This window comes from Schistocerca nitens, chromosome 4 (assembly GCF_023898315.1).
Source record: "Schistocerca nitens isolate TAMUIC-IGC-003100 chromosome 4, iqSchNite1.1, whole genome shotgun sequence".
Lineage (NCBI taxonomy): Eukaryota > Metazoa > Arthropoda > Insecta > Orthoptera > Acrididae > Schistocerca > Schistocerca nitens.
Window position 1 is genome coordinate 918,277,965 of NC_064617.1, and position 18,187 is coordinate 918,296,151.

An 18,187-nucleotide genomic window follows, 5' to 3' on the forward strand; every position below is an offset into this window, starting at 1 on the left:
TTGGGGAGTTGGATCATTAGGAGTAGGATTAGGATCATTTTTCTTCGTGGCAAAGTGATATTTCCAGCAGAGAGTATGAGTGTAGGACAGTAAATCTTTGACGAGGGCTGTTTGGTTGAATCTGGGAGTGGGGCTGAAGGTGAGGCCTTTGGATAGGACAGAGGTTTCGGATTGGGAGAGAGGTTTGGAGGAAAGGTTAACTACTGAATTGATGACATCTTCATGATCTGGACTCACAGTGAAGAAGAACTCCAGAATTTCCTCTCCAACCTCAACTCCTTTGGTTCCATCAGATTCACCTGGTCCTACTCTAAATCCCATGCCACTTTCCTTGACGTTGACCTCCATCTGTCCAATGGCCAGCTTCACACGTCCGTCCACATCAAACCCACCAACAAGCAACATTACCTCCATTATGACAGCTGCCACCCATTCCACATCAAACGGTCCCTTCCCTACAGCTTAGGTCTTCGTGGCAAACGAATCTGCTCCAGTCCGGAATCCCTGAACCATTACACCAACAACCTGAAAACAGCTTTCGCATCCCGCAACTACCCTCCCGACCTGGTACAGAAGCAAATAACCAGAGCCACTTCCTCATCCCTTCAAACCCAGAACCTCCCACAGAAGAATCCCAAAAGTGCCCCACTTGTGACAGGATACTTTCCGGGACTGGATCAGACTCTGAATGTGGCTCTCCAGCAGGGATACGACTTCCTCAAATCCTGCCCTGAAATGAGATCCATCCTTCATGAAATCCTCCCCACTCCACCAAGAGTGTCTTTCCGCCGTCCACCTAACCTTCGTAACCTCTTAGTTCATCCCTATGAAATCCCCAAACCACCTTCCCTACCCTCTGGCTCCTACCCCTGTAACCGCCCCCGGTGTAAAACCTGTCCCATGCACCCTCCCACCACCACCTACTCCAGTCCTGTAACCCGGAAGGTGTACACGATCAAAGGCAGAGCCACATGTGAAAGCACCCACGTGATTTACCAACTGACCTGCCTACACTGTGAAGCTTTCTATGTGGGAATGACCAGCAACAAACTGTCCATTCGCATGAATGGACACAGGCAGGCAGTGTTTGTTGGTAATGAGGATCACCCTGTGGCTAAACATGCCTTGGTGCACGGCCAGCACATCTTAGCACAGTGTTACACCGTCCGGGTTATCTGGATACTTCCCATTAACACCAACCTGTCAGAACTCTGGAGATGGGAACTTGCCCTTCAGTATATCCTCTCTTCTCGTTATCCGCCAGGCCTCAACCTCCGCTAATTTCAAGTTGCCGCCGCTCATACCTCACCTGTCTTTCAACAACATCTTTGCCTCTTTACTTCCGCCTCGACTGACGTCTCTGCCCAAACTCTTTGCCTTTATAAATGTCTGCTTGTGTCTGTGTATGTGCGGATGGATATGTATGTGTGTGCGAGTGTATACCTGTCCTTTTTTCCCCCTGGGGTTAGTCTTTCCGCTCCCGGGATTGGAATGACTCCTTACCCTCTCCCTTAAAACCCACATCCTTTCGTCTTTCCCTCTCCTTCCCTCTTTCCTGATGAAGCGACGGTTTGTTGCAAAAGCTTGAATTTTGTGTGTATGTTTGTGCCCTACAATCATAGTTAAAGCTGGCACATCTTTACCTCAGAGCATTTTCTTTCTTACAGTCAAGTTTTAAAGAAAACCTGTACATTGTTTTTTAAATCAATATCTAATCTATGTCTGTCAGAATGTTTAACAGAGTATCATTTAAAATTTTAAGTAAATCAGTCAAGAACATTTCGAGACTTTTGCTAACAAGATTTCAGTATTATATATTTTACATATGCATTATATATCTATTAAAAATATGTAGCCTACTTCCGATTCAATTTTAAGGAAATGTGTCAAGAACGTTCTGAGATTTTTGGTAAAATGCTGCAACATTGTGTTGAAATTTCAAGTCAGATGACCAATTACTTTTTGAATTTTGCGAGGACAAACATATACAGACTCAGTTTTTGTATATAAAGATTTGCTGTGCAGATTTACTATCTACACTGTTTGTTACTAAGTAGATAAGTATATAATTTGTATAGTGGCTGGTGATATAAATTTTTAGTTATCTTTTGAACTGATTGGGATCCTCAGTTTCTTGATTTATAGTAGATGGTTGAATACGTTTGTACCTGATTACATAACTGCACTGTGAACTCTAGACAAGAAAGCAAAGTGCCCATGACATTTATTTTGTGAGCTTCTGTTGTGATTTTGAGGATCACAATTCAGATTAAACTGATTTTTATTGTCAGAAACTAAAATCATTACTGAGTAAATGTAAATGGGAGTGAGCATGAGTATTCCAAGACCCTTAAAAAGGACTGTGCAAGATTTGGAGCTAGCTACTTCTCACAGTATCATTAATTCTGAAGTGCACTGCCATAGAAGAAAATTTGCAAGATAAGAGAGAGTGGAAATTAGATACTTCAAACATCATACATATTGAACAGACCTTCTTCATTAGTTTATCTGTGTTTTGACACCATTTGAACATGTTATTCAAGTGGACCTCTTGGCATTTTACACGCAGTGTTCCATTCATTGTGTGACCATTAATGTCTACTTCTGGTGCAAGCAGGTCATTTTTCTTTACTCAAAATTACATAATATGAATCTTTGTGAGATTAAGATGTGAGTCATTTGCATGAACCAGTTATGGAACTGTTCACCGGTTATCTGAGTTGTGTCTAGTAAGGTTCATTTTAGACAGTTGATTGGTATGATAGCGTGATCATCAAACATAGTTTTTGAACCATCTATTAAAGTCATTGAAAGATTGTTTATGTAGGTTAAAAGCAAGAATGGGACCATTACTGTTATAACGTCAAGTTGAACAAATATATTTCTAGGACGACACAATACATGTAAGTCACAGATCACATAAACAAAGTAAGACATGTGTACACCTGAACAGTCAAATCAGCACTGAGTCCAAGTCTAGTGGCCGCTGGCTGGCTGGCCGCTTAGGTTGCGCTGCTGCTGCATGGCTGGCAGACAGCGCCGCATGTAAATGATGCGTGTAACTGCGCGGCGGCACTTTGAATGATCGGCGAGTCACAACACTTTTCCCCTCCTTTGAATTTTTTGCACTGGTCTTGATGGAGGTGGCCTGTAGATTGCTAACGTCCATAGGTGTTGTTTGACTGGCCGTAAGGTCTCGAGGTGGAGGCTTCCCGTACAGACGGAAGTGTCCCCGATGATAACAGGTCGAGATGACAGGAGTCGTGGGGGTCGAATCTGCTGGGGCCCTGTGCCCCAATCTGCCCATTGTGGCAAGTCTGGTTGTTATAACAGGAGACATGGGCGATGTGTCGGCGTCCGTAAGAGAAGGAGGCGAGTAGAGTTTCTCCGACAGATGATGGTCATCTGGTTGCTGCATGGGCACGTCTCCTGGTGGTGTCAGTTCTTGTGCTGGCCCCGTGATGATGGTGAGAGGGCTGCGTTGTGAGTAATGAGAGATTCCAAGATCCCGAGCGTCAGGTAGAGCCGAAGGTGGCGTAGTGGCATTCGGAACAGGCGTTGCCGGCACATGAGGTCGAAGCTGGTCTGAGTGGCACACTGCAACACCTGTGTCCGTCTGGATTTCATACAGGCATCAGCCACGGTGTCGGAAGATGTGGCCAGGACTCCATTTCGGCTGCCTGCCATATCCCCGTACACATACAAGGTCGCCGGCGGTGAACTGGCCAAGCGAAGGCACCCGCGGCCATGAGGTGGAAGGCCGCAGAAGATGAAGTAGTGTGCGGGGCTGTCGGCCATGTAAGAGCTCAGCCGGGCTGTCTTCGCCCATGGGGGTGAAACGGTAAGAAGCCAGAAATTGGAGAAGCGCATCATCAGCAGCAGAAGAAGTCAGTAGTTTCCTCATCTGAGCCTTCAATGTGTGGACCAGTCGTTCAGCCTCACCGTTTGTCTGGTGATGGAACGAAGGGGCCGTGATGTGCATGATGCCGTGACGGGCACAAAAATCCGCAAAATCGGAAGAGGCAAATTGCGGACCATTATCAGTAACGAGAGTAGAGGGAAGGCCTTCCAAAGAGAAAATGCGAGCTAGAGCATTGGTGGTTGCTGTGGTCGCAGGCGACCTGCAACGGACAATGAAAGGAAAGTCAGAGTAGGCGTCAATAACGAGAAGCCAATAAGTACCTAAAAAAGGTCCTGCAAAGTCAGCATGAATACGCTCCCAGGGCTTCTCAGGCGAAGGCCACGGTGACAAAGATGACTTCGGGGTGGCGGCCTGTGAAGCACAAGGGCCGCAGGCGGCGACCATGTGTGTGATTTCAGAGTCAATGCTGGGCCAGTACACATGACGGCGCGCCAGAGATTTGATGCGAGAGACACCCCAGTGTCCTTGGTGAAGGAGGTGCAAGACCAAAGCACGCAAAAACGCAAGTACCACAACACGCGGTGTAGCATTGTCTGTGGATAGGAGGATAACACCATCCCTAGCCGTGAGGCGGTAACGCAAAGTGTAGTAGTTCTGCAACGGATCAGAAGTCTTACAGGACGGACGATCTGGCCAACCCTCCTGAATACAGCGTAAAACCCGGGAGAGGGTAGGATCAGAACCCGTAGCAGCCACCAGCCGGTCCCCGGCGATGGGGAATTCGTCCACAACCCGCTGCTCAGCAACATCCGGGTGGAAACACAAAAGTTCATCCCTATTGAATGCCAGATCAGCACCCATGGAAAGGCGAGACAGTGCATCAGCATTCACATGTTGAGATGTCGGCCAGAAATGAATCTCATAATTGAAACGAGACGAGTTAAGAGCCCAACGCTGGAGGCAGTGTGCAGCCTTGTCGGGAAGTGACATTAATGGATGAAACAAGGAAACAAGTGATTTGTGATCTGTAACGAGATGAAATTTGGATCCATAGAGAAAAACACCAAACTTATGAAGAGCATAAATAATGGCCAAAGTTTCTTTTTCAATTTGAGAATATTTTCGTTGGGCATCCGTGAGCGTTTTGGAGGCATAAGCAATGGGTTGTTCAGAACCGTCAGAAAAACGGTGTGCAAGGACTGCACCAACCCCGTATTGAGAGGCATCTGTGGCAAGAACAAGATGTTGGCCAGGTCGATAAGTAGCCAGGCACGGGGCCTGTTTCATCATAGTCTTCAATTTCTGGAAAGCTGCATCGCATGACGCGGACCAGTGAAAGGGCACCAGTGAAAGGGCACCTCATCAAGAGGCAGATTCGCCAACTGAAGGGCACGTTGCCGAACTTCTTTGTCGGGCGCCGATCGAATAATAGCATCCCATACCATGGAATCGGCGTAGGATTCTTCGTGAACTTCAGTAACAAATTGACACTTTCGACTGAGGCCGTGAAGTTCAGCAGCCCAAGCGCGATAGGATTGATTCGGTTGTTTTTTGACAACGATAAAGGGCAACACGAGAGGCTACCACATGCGTTTGCTTTTGAAAATAAACGGACAGAAGTGAGCACATTTCAGCAAAGGACAAAGACGCAGGATCTTTCAAAGGAGCCAATAGTGACAACAACCGATACATTTGAGGTGAAATCCATGAAAGGAACAGAAACTTACATGTTTGTTCATCCACGACATGAAATGCCAAGAAGTGCTGTTGAAGACGTTTTTCGTAATCAGACCAGTCTTCCACTGCCTCGTCGTAAGGAGGAAAAGGAGGGATAGACAGTGACAAAAGACGCCCCATATTGGATGCTGCGACGAAATCACGAATCACATTTGTGAGAAGTGTTTGCTGTTCAATGAGACCTTGCAATAGTTGCTCTAAAGTAGCCATGGAAATCTGTGGGTCAATGATGAAAAAGAAAAATTCACTACCTTGTCGCCAATTGTTATAACATCAAGTTGAACAAATATATTTCTAGGACAACACAATACATGTAAGTCACAGATCACATAAACAAAGTAAGACGTGTGTACACCTGCACAGTCAAATTAGCACTGAGTCCAAGTCTAACGGCCCCTGGCTGGCTGGGCGCTTAGGTGGTGCGGCTGCTGCATGGCTGGCAGACAGCGCCGCATGTAGATGATGCGCGTAACTGCGCAGCGGCACTTTGAAAAATAGGCGAGTCACAACAATTACTCATCATTCTGTGAATCCACGTTATGTTCTCCCCCTTCCTGAGGTTAGTTTCGTGTTTATGACCCAGTTTGTCTTTGATTTCTTTGGTGAAGGTAAGACTCCATCCATGCAAGAGGTGGGAGGGGGGGGGGGGGGCTATTAATCCAATAATTCTTTATGAGTGCTATTCAGAAACTAGGGAATGTTTTGGCATTAAAAAAATAACTAAGTACAAGAAATACATTTTATTATATCTATCTGAAAGAGCGACTGACGTATTACTTTTCCACATAGTCACCAAACACATTGAGGCACTTATCATAGTGGTGGACAAGCTTTGAAAGACCTCCGTTGTAAAGTTCTACTGCCTGAGACTTCGGCCAGTGAGCCCACATCCTCATCAGAATGCTGCGTTGCAGGCCAGTTCTCCATCTTGGGAAACACGTGGAAGTCACTTGGTGCAAGATTGGGGCTGTAGGGCGGATGAGGGAAAATTTCCCATTTTAATGAATTAATGAGTCTTATAGTGCAGTTTGCCGTGTGAGGTCAGGCATTATCATGCAAAAACAAAATTTTGGTCATCAGTTTTCCTTGGCGATTGTTTTGAACTGCTCTTCTAACGCTGTGCAAATTTTGAGAGTACCAGGCAGAATTTATAGTTGCTCCATGTTCAAGAAAATCAATAGGAAACACACCTTGCCTATTCCAAAACACTGTCACCATCAACTTCCTTGCTGACAAGGTTTGCAGACATTTTCTCAGTTTTTGGGGGGGGAGGGGGGGACCCTGTGTGCCCTCACTCCATGAACTGTAATTTTGTCTCGCAATTGATGTGTTTCACCCAAGTCGCAAGTCTCATCACCTGTTACAATTTGATCCAGTAATGAATCACCATGTTTGTGGTATCCCTCCAGAAATGTCAACGTTGCCCCCATTTGCTGCTCTTTATTGTGATCTGTAAGCATTTTGGGCACCCCTCGTGCACAAAATTTGTGGTAGCTTAGCTTTTGAGTGACAATTTCAAACAACTAAGTCCGTGAAACTTGTGGAAAAGAAAGCGAAAGCTCCATTATTGTGAAAGCGACAGTTTTCACAAATCATTTCATCAACTTTAGCAACAAGATCGTCAGTCACAATGCTCAGGTGTCCACTCTTCTCTTCATCATGAATGTTGGTTCGGCCATTTTTAAACTGAATGCACCATTTCCGGACAGAAAATTCACTCATTACTTTGTTTTCATACACTTTGCACAGTTCATGATAAATTTCTATAGGTTTTAGGTTTTTTGCCAACAAAAACTGTATCACAGACCGCACCTCACAACCGGCGGGATTTTCGATTGCAGCGCACATTTCAATTTTGAACATAAAAAAATCCAGATGCACAGAGACGTTCCCGCTGTCATGGATGGATGCCGACTGAGCTGCCGAGTACACACTTACCAAAATATACGTGATCGGCACGCACCTAGCGCCGTCAGAAGGAAATGTTCTCTACTTTTTGAATAGCCCTTGTAGCTTGACAAGGACAATTTTATAATTTACACTATCAAAGACTTTTGCAAGGTCACAGAGTATACCAACAGGATAATTTCTCATGTTTAGTTTTGTCAGGACTTCATTTGTGATGTTTAGTCATTCTTTCTTTGTGATAATCATCTATGAAAACTAAACCAAAGACAGTTAACAACCCCCATATATATATATATATATATATATATATATATATATATATATATATATATATATATAACAGAGGGAAACATTCCACGTGGAAAAAATATATCTAAAAAGAAAGATGATGAGACTTACCAAACAAAAGCGCTGGCAGGTCGACAGACACACAAACAAACACAAATATACACACAAAATTCTAGCTTTCGCAACCAACGGTTGCTTCGTCAGGAAAGAGGGAAGGAGAGGGAAAGATGAAAGGATGTGGGTTTTAAGGGAGAGGGTAAGGAGTCATTCCAATCCCGGGAGCGGAAAGACTTACCTTAGGGGGAAAAAAGGACAGGTATACACTCGCACACACACACATATCCATCCACACATACAGACACAAGCAGACATATTTAAAGACCATTTAAATATGTCTGCTTGTATCTGTATGTGTGGATGGATATGTGTGTGTGTGCGAGTGTATACCTGTCCTTTTTTCCCCCTAAGGTAAGTCTTTCCGCTCCCGGGATTGGAATGACTCCTTACCCTCTCCCTTAAAACCCACATCCTTTCATCTTTCCCTCTCCTTCCCTCTTTCCTGACGAAGCAACCGTTGGTTGCGAAAGCTAGAATTTTGTGTGTATATTTGTGTTTGTTTGTGTGTCTATCGACCTGCCAGCGCTTTTGTTTGGTAAGTCTCATCATCTTTCTTTATATATGAAGAAGAAAGAAAAAGAAAAAGAAAAAGAAAAACTAATCACTGTTTTATCATAGACCATTTTCTCAAAAACTTTTGAAAAGGCAGGAAAGAGTTTAACTGGCCTGTTAGTGAGCAGATTTGGATATTTCCGATTGCGTTGATGTGTATTACTACTACATATTTCAGTCTGCCAGAAATTAGCTGGGTCATTGATTATTTATAAAGATAGCTTATCAAGTCAGTACAATAATTAAATATTGTGCTTCAGACACATCTTAGCCAACATACCCAGTTTTTGGTAGGAGAAATGTGGTGGTAGGAGAGAGAGAAAGATTGTATAAAAGTTCATATTTTCATTAACTGTATATATGGCTACGATGTGATAGAATTTTCTGATGGAACTTTTGCCATATTTTATATGCAGAAGTAGACATTTACTTTCCTTTTTCGTTTCCTTGTGTTATCTTTTGTAGCAAGAGTGTAAAAAAATCTATGCTTTTGCCACATTTTCTGGATTGTACCATAAAATGAAAATCAAACTATGCTGTTTTTTTATTGCCTTATTAGGTATTTATTTTTATATACAATAACTTCTCCTCTATGTGAGGCTTAGCCAAAACTCCTCTACATCAGATCTGTACTATAAGTTCTCTGTTAATTTTATAAAGTAAAATTTTAATGATTGTCTATTACTTATACCAAACACAAATATGCTGATAGAGTGGTCTAATTTTCCCTGAAATAAGTGTAAATTCATGAACAAGTACATTAAATATGACACTTTCAATTAGCATCTTATAATTTCATTGTTATTGTTCTTATTTCTGCTGTTCCTTTTACTCATTTTGTTATACTGCATATTCCCACAATCAGTACATCTCACACTTCCAATCTTAAATGAAAAGTGGAAGTCACTAATAATTTAGTTTATTCTGTTATTCAAATGGTTCAAATGGCTCTGAGCACTATGGGACTTAACTTCTGAGGTCATCAGTCCCCTAGAACTTAGAACTACTTAAACCTAACTAACCTAAGGACAGCACACACATCCATGCCCGAGGCAGGATTCGAACCTGCGACCGTAGTGGTCGCGCGGCACCAGACTGTAGCGCCTAGAACCACTTGGCCACTCCAGCCGGCCATTCTGTTATTCTCTCTAAACTCTTATCAGACTGAATGCAACTTGTTTGATGCATTTGCACCATTTATTTCATACCTTTCCATCCTGTTGTCCCTGCATGTGTAACTTTTTTAGTTCCTAAGTAACAAACAATGTACAAGAATTTTATTGTGTTAATTGCATTTTACTCTCATTCAGTTCATGAATGATGAATGTTGTGTTCCTATTGTGTTTGACTGTTGTATGGAGTTTGCTGATTTTACACATGACACAGTGATTAAATGTCCCAGAATGTGATGTTTTCTATTTGTCTGTACAAAGTTGAATATGTGTGACTTAAGTTCAGTAAGATAATTTTGTATGTTTTTATTGTTGATTTTACAAGAATATGTGTAATTGTAGTATGTACCATTTAGCAAGCACTGGCTAGCAATTGTTGGATCTCACTCTGGCCAACTTGCCAGCATTCATGATGATGGAAAAGTTCATTCTGTTCTGCAACTTGGAGGACGAATTGAAGCTCCTGCATGTCTCTCTCCTTGTGGCCAGCAAGCATATATTGGTAAGTAGAGTGTAAAAACCATATATCTTACATAAATAAAAATTATATCGTTTTTATGTAAATTTTTTGTTTAAATTGTGCTAATTTTCTCATTCTTCTTAGGCAGAGCACATTTTCAGCTATTGTTGTGATTTTGTAACATTGTGAAGGCAGTTGCTGTTTGAAATGTGTAGATGTGTAGTGCAGAATACATGTTTTGCACACAGTGACTTGATGCAAAACTTTACAAGAATTGAGCACTGAAAACAACTTCTGTGACAAATAAATAACAAATTAGTCCATAAGTCAAGTAGAAATAATATTTGGAGGAATATTCATCAGAGTAACAGTAGAAACCATTTGGAGATTGCTTCAGAGTAGAAGGATCAAGTTCCACTGCAAACAGCCGGTTAACACTGTAATGTGCCTTTTCAGTGCAGAATATCTGGCCTTTTATTTGGTTCACTGTGCACTCTCATGTGACCAGTCTGTGGTAGTGATGACATGGCAGTCACAGGTTCCCTCCCCATCAGATGTGTGCAACATTACACCTAATTTGTTTATGTGTTCAATGGGGCTACTAAATCCTTCCTCCATTGAACTGTCACCTACAGCCAGTATTTGCCCAGCCACTGTGGGGGAGGATGTGGTGGCAGCTGTCTGAAGGTGGAAAAAAACACGAAAGAGTGCTTCTGGCAGATGTCTGACGTAGCTGATGCTGGATCTGGGACTTCTTGCATAGGCCTGTAGACACCTGAAAGTGGAGGTGACCATGCAGGACTTGGCAGGTCCAGTGATTCAGGACATGGCAGGTCCAGTGATTCAGCTGTCACTAAAGCCAGATTGACGTCCACAGGCATGTCATGCAGTTAGTTGAAAGGAAGGGTCAGGCAGCTGAAACACTTTGACTGTGTCTGCTTAGTGTTCTGGAGGTGGACACAGAAGATGTAGAAGTATCCTGTGAGGATGTCCACTGGGCTCTGACATTGATGAGCATGTGAGCATGGACCTGTAAGACACTAGGAAGGTGTTTAAAGCTGATGCCAATTTAGTAGCTCATAAAGCTTTTTGCATTTGCAGCTTAAAAGTGTGAACAGACCATTCTACAAATCCTTCGGAGGCTGGGTGAAAAGGAATTGTCGTAAAATGACAAATACCATTGAAGTCCAAGGCACCCACTGTGGCCACCAGTGTTGTCAGCTGGACATGGACAACATACAGGAAGTGGGCGAAGGAGTCCACAATGATTAACGACGTGGACCCAGGAAAGGGCTGCAAAGTCAGCATGAACTCAGTCCCATGGCTGTATCAGTGCTGGGTACAGCGTGAATGCCTAGGGTTGGGCCAGTTGGTGCACTTGTCAAGCAGTACACTGCCACATTACCTGTGCAAAATTATTGTCCTTAGAATGCCAGCACAAATGGCGATCTGCCGGTTGCTTTGTTCAGGAAACGTGCCATTGTGATTGATGTATGATCTGAATCATATGACATTGCAGAGAGGACAGTACATTTACATATTCATCTACATGTATATTTCACAAACCACCTTTGGTATATGGCAGAGGGTACTTTGTGTACCAATGTCACTTCCCACTTTTCCTCTCTCGGTCATGTATGGTCTGTGGGAAGAACAGTTGCTGGTAAGCCTCCATGTGGACTCAAATCACTCTGATTTTATCTTCATGGCCTTTCCATGAGGTATACTTAGGAGGAAACAATATATTGGTTAACTTTATTGGATGACTTTTCTAGGAACTTACGCTCTTGAAACTTGAACAGTAAACAATATTGTGGTGCAGAATGCCTCTCTTGCAGCCCCTGGTACTGGAGTTAGTTGATCATCTTTGTGACACTTTTGTGCTTACTAAATGAACCTTTAAGAAAACATCCACCTCTTCTTTGTATCTTCTCAATTTCATCTATCAATCCTATTTGGTACAGAACCCATAATAAGAAATAGTATTCAAGTATTGGTCAAACGAGTGTTTCATAAGCTACTTCCTTTATTGATGGGCTACATTTTATGATAATTCATCCAATCAATTTCTGTCTATCATCTGCCTTACCTGCAATTAATTTAATGTAGTCATTCCACTTCAGTGTGCTCCATACGCATACACATAGATATTTTATGTGAGTAACTGCATCCAGTCATTGTTCTGCAATGGTATGATCACACAATAAAAGGTCTTTCTTCTATGTATTCGCAGTATATTAGATTTCTGGGTCAGTTGCTGATCCCTGCACTAAGTGTCAATCCACTGCAGGTCTTCTGGCATCTTCCTATATTTTTCTAGCATTGCAACTTTTGTGTGTATGACAGTATCATCCACAAAAAGCTCATGGAACTTTCAGCTTAACCTACTAGGTTATTTATAGACAGTAAAACTTGCTCAAAGTGGAATGAAATGGGACTAAAATAATTTTCCAAATTGGACGAGTTTCCAGATTACACAAAATTCACTAGGCTACATAAAATTTGTCAGCTATCATGCACCGCAGTATAAATTTGTAATTATGCACTTATTTATGTACCTTCACACATGCACAGTAGATGTTCATTTACTGTGTATTGTACTACAGAACACTAGAATGTTGCACTGACTGGTAAATAATACAGCATTTCTGTATTTTACTCTGATTTTAAATTTGTTTATTGTTATATGTATGTATCTATATTACTCCTGTGTTTAATTTCTTTACATTTCACATTTTTCACCACATACCAGGGAGGGAAGAAACTTATTTGAATTTCCTTTTCAAAATTGTTTTTTCTATGCAATGTTTTGCACTGTACAATAGTTCCAACAGCTCATGACAATTTGTATGTGCTGCAAATTGCATAACATTGTTTATGCATGCAATAGCTTCTTCAGGTGTATTAATTTTTGTAAGGACATCATTTTGCTCCTCCTCCTCTTCTTCTTCTTCTTCCTCCTCCTCCTCCTCCTCCTCCTCCTCCTCCTCCTCCTCTGTTTCTTCCTGATCACCTTCTGTGTTGCAGATTTCTATTAAATCTATAAAAGTGGAGTGAGTTAACAGAAAGTCATCACTTCAAATGTAGTTATCTGCACTACATTAAATGTTTTGCATTTCAATTAATATAACAATTGCTGCTACCTTCTTTTTATCTCAAAATTGTATTTTGTTGAAGTACTGTATTTCCCTTTCTCTTAAGCTAATCCGGTTTACTCCATCCAATACAGAAACTGACCATGCAAGAGCAAATGCACTTTCAGCTTCTTCAACACTAATAGTAATCACCTATAATGCGACTTGAATGTGAAAGTAACCCCCTGGTCCGTCAGTTGTGTGAGGCTGATTGAATCTGGCGAGATTAACCCAATTTCATGTTTGATAACTTGTCTTTCGGGTGGCAGGTTGCAATGGTTAGGTAAAGGAGCACTTGGTGATTTCCATTTTTCATTTTGGCAATGAACGACCATAGCCACTCTTCCATAAGACCACACTCCATCCACACCATTCTGTTGCTTGGCCACATGACTGGAAGCTTACTGACATCTATGTTTTTGAAACAATGCAGATTTGGCACCTTTCCAATCACCAGTGTCATCTCTATTTCACCTAACATGTTTCAACACAGCAGTGCAGTGAGTCTTTCCTAGGACATTTGTCTGCCAGTGCACTTTTCACCTTGAATTGCTGCTAGAGACTTTGGAGGCATTGCACGATAAAAGAGACCCGTTTCATTGCCACTGACACTTCTTTGAGATCATAATTTGCAATTAGGTTGTGCAGTTTTGTCTTCAAATCTGTTGTTACACTTTCCTGCGCGTCCTTAGCTTCCCTACACACTTCATTCCACATAGTGTTGTGCCTAGCTTTGAAACTATCGAGCCATCCTATGTGCAGTATCAGCTGCTATCTAGTCAGCTGCACTTTCAAATATGCATGGCACCAATCCACAGCCACGTTTCGTACAGCCATTGCCATGGCACAAGGATGCTGACATGAACAGTTATGCCTTTGTTAATGACATGCAAGGATCCCCTCTCTGGAGTGCCAGTGATGGATGTACTTAAGTTCGAACATTCATGCTCAGAGCACCGTCTTCAGTGTTTGCCAGTTGAATAACAATTACAAACTTTCATAGTGACCCGGAGTCTTTGATTGATTGAGGATTGATTGATTTTAACAGGAGAGCTAAAACAGCTTAGGTCTAACCCGCCACTGCTCTCACCGAAACTTATTGTGCGGTATCGCTCCCTGTTATCTAGTAAAGCCAACCACTGCCCTTAAATAGTGCAAGGAGTCCCCCTACTAGTTTTTTGTTAGGGTCAATTTCTTCAGGTCTAGTTGTCCCAAAGATTCTGTATCTTTTACACTCCAATGCCATGCATTCGAAGATTAGGTGTGATGCAGTTTCTTCACCCTCATCACAAATCCCACATTTAGGGTCCTCTTCCATTATACCCATTCTGTGTAGGTGTTTTTTGAAGTTCCCATGGCCAGTCATCAGTCCAGTCATGAGTTTGATCTCTTTCCTGTTCAATCCCAGGATTACAGAGCTTCTTTTAAAACATGGCTTGGGCATCATTACCTTACCATGTTTTTGTTTATGGACCTTGGTCCAATATCCTACGTGCTGTTTCCTAAGCCAGTTCCATAGTTCTAATTTGATCATAGCCTTGGTGATTATCAAGACAGGTTTCGGTCCAATAAATTGCTTCCCCCTAGCTCCACCAGAGCCCTGTGGCAATCTGCAACAATCTTAGATCTTGTTGCAGGAGCTGCCAATGATTTCAGGGCTGCCTGGCTGTCTGAATAGATGTAGATGCTACAGTCATTGTAGCACCTACTCATATTCTCCTCCACATATGTCCTGGTTGCAGTAATTTTGGCTTGGAATACAGAGGCCAGTTTCCCTAGAGAGATGCTGCTCTCCACTCTTGGCTGAACCCTGCACAACCCTGCCCCAACGCCTTGATCTGTTTTCGACCCATCAATGAACCAAACGATGTCCCCCGTACGGTGTTGAACTGTTTTCTCCCACTGCTCCGTACTTCCAATTATTATGTTGTAAGGCTTGTCAAAGCAGTTCGGAGTTATTATATAGTCGGCGGGCATTTCCCCAGCCATACCTATATTTACCTCACTCACTATGTTAGTGTGTGATTATGGATATCCGAATGAGACCCAGTTTTGGCCAGTTTTAAGTCTGTATGCCCCAGCTGCTGCCTCCATCTTAACCCAAAGGTGAAGTGGAGGCATATCCAGCATGGCTTCCATTCCAGCAGTTGGTGTGCTGCTAATTCTGCCTGTTATGGCTAAGCAGGCCAATCTCTGCACCTTAGCAAGCTCTTCAGCAGCAACCTGCTGTTCTACCTTCTTCCACCACACTACAGCCCCATAGGAAATCCTAGGTCTGACCACTGTGATGTATATCCAGTGCATACCCCTGGGGCTTAGCCCCCATTTTTTGCCACAAGCCCTCCTAGTACTCACTAAAGTGCTTTTTGCCTTGGAGCAGTTACTCTTAATATGAGGGGTCCAAATTAGCTTCTCATCCAATGTTACCCCTAGATATTTCACTGTCCCCTTCACAGGTAGAGTTTCATCGAAGAGCTTTAGATTCCAACTTGCATGTCTCTTTGTAAACGGCACCACAACAGTCTTCTTGGGATTAACTCTCAGATCCTGTTTAATGCACCATTTCTGCACAATGTTCAACCCTCCTTGTGCCATATTCCTGACTGTATCAGTGAATTTGCCAAGTATTACTATGACAAGGTCATCTGCGTATCCTTGGCAGAAGCATTGTCTGGAATTTAGTTCCTCAATGAGTTCGTTCACCACTAGATTCCACAATAGAGGAGACAAAACTCCTCCTTGTGGGCAGCCTCTGGTGGTCTTAATTACCATCTTTTCATGCATCATGGTGGCCTCTACCTTCCTTCCACTAAGCATGGCTCTGGTCCACCTACATATAGTGGTCCCCAGGTCATGCACCTCTACTGCCCTTACCATGGAATCGAAGGTCGTGTTACTAAAGGCCCCCTCGATATCCAGGAAGATGCAGAGGGCTATTTCTGGAAAGTGAAGTGCTTTTTCCACCTTCCCGACGAGTTGGTATGCGTGTTGGTTCAGGTGTAGAGGGACCCTACATAGCCTCCTCTCCCCAACGTATACATTAACCAGTTTTTCCAATGTTTTGAGAATGAAGGAGGACAAACTGATTGGTCTCATATCCTTGGCCTTGGTATAATCAATTCTCCCTGGCTTTGGAATGAAGACAGCCTTCACTGCCCTCCAAACATTGGGAATGATTCCTACTGCTAAGCTAACCCTAAATAACCTGCATAGGATTCTTATAAACTTTCCTCCTGCCTGTTGCAGGAGAGCTGGAAAAATTCCATCTGGGCCAGGTGACTTGAACGGCTGGAATGTTCCCACCACCCACTGGATTTTGTTGAAGTTCACACACTCCTTGGCCGATTCCCAGTCCTCTCTTCGAGTGTCTGAGAACCGTTGTCTCTCTGGGGCCACATACTGGTCTCTGTTATCCGGCAGAGCATACTGAGGAAAGTGAGTTTTGAGGAGCAATTCCAGTGTCTCATGTGTTGTCTTTGTATATTCCCCATCCTCCTTCCTCAACGTACTTCCTGGATTAGTTGGTACTCTAGTGAGAATGTTGTGAAGTCTGGCTTGTGGAGCCGTGCCTTCCACTTCCTCACAGAATGCCTTCCAGGATGCCTCCCTTGCTTGTCTTATTGCAAGATTGTAACTGACAAGAGCCTCACGATATTTAGCCCATTGTCCTTTACGTCACAATATTAAACAGTCTCTGTACCTGTTTTCTTTGCATTTCCAATTTCTTATTCCACCAAGGAACACTCATATTTGTGCACTTCCTGGTGATTGTGGAGTTGTCCTGAGGTCTGTCCTTATATGAGGTCACTATGGCAGAGGTAACAGCCTCTGCTACTTCCTCTAATTCTACTGGGTTCCTTATCATGGTTTTAATTTCCGATAAGCCTAAGTCAAGTCCCTCCTATATGTCTCCCAGTCTGTTTTCCTGGGATTTCTGTAAGTCATAGTCTGTCTGATTCCCATTTCAACCTTGAATCTAATGTACATGTGGTCCAATGAGGATGGCTCCAACACCACATGCCATTGTTTGACATAGCTATCCATCGTCATGGAACCAAATGTTATGTCAATTACTTCTTCCCTTTTGCTATTCCTGAATGTAGGTTCATTGCCTCTATTCAGGACCTCTAAGTTGTTAGCTAAGAGGAATTCAAGAAGGTACTCACCTCTACTGTTGGTGTCCTTGCTGCCCCACACTAGGTTGTGGGCATTGGCGTTGCACCCCACCAGCAGTTGGTCACCTTGCTGATGGCAAGTCTCTACCATTCTCCACACCTCCAAGGGAGGGGGAAAACTGTCTTCGTAATGAAGGTATGCTGAGGCCAAGACAATTTCCCTCATGATACCTTCCTCACATTGCTGCATTTTGATGGTCCCTAAGTCCCTAGAGCAGAAATCCATCATTGGCATGAAAGAAATGCCGTTTCTAACATAGATGCATGTTCTGGAGTTTATTAGATTCTTAGCATAGATCAGATTACCTCCAGTGCCTCCGAGGCCCGATACACCCCCTTTGTATAAATAGGGTACTTGTATCAGGGCCACGTCCACTTCCTGCCTCCCCAGGCAGCGGCTCAGGGCAGCAGAGGCCCCTTTACTGTGCTGCAGATTAATCTGCAGCACCTCCAGGCTCCGTCTTACTGCCATCTTTGAGGTCTTTGAGAACCCTGATGGTGACCTGCGAGAACCCTAAAAACAGTTTCAGGTCTCTCCAGTCTTCTGTCGGGACTTTTAGGTTCTGGCCCCATATTTTCCCGAACAGAGTCCTGGAAGAGACTTCCTTAAGGACCTTGGGTACCCATAATGATATCTTTGCAGTCTTAAGAAGCTCCGCTGCCGTCGTGACCAGCAGGTTTGCATCTTCCAACGGGGATATCATGGGAACCTTGTCCTTGAGCCATTCTACTGTGTGCACACCCTCACAGACAAAATAGAGTGCACCACGATCTAGATAGAC

General features: G+C 43.2%; 1 protein-coding gene across 3 annotated transcripts in view; it reads left to right on the plus strand.

The window, feature by feature from the left end:
* Positions 1–18,187, plus strand: part of LOC126253525 (beta-alanine-activating enzyme) — a 186,295-nt gene that overhangs the window by 137,384 nt on the left and 30,724 nt on the right. For all 3 annotated transcript variants that reach the window (XM_049954905.1, XM_049954904.1, XM_049954902.1), the window contains exon 10: positions 9,993–10,138. In XM_049954905.1, the coding sequence (XP_049810862.1) occupies positions 9,993–10,138 (146 nt within the window). The remainder of the gene's footprint in view (positions 1–9,992; positions 10,139–18,187) is intronic.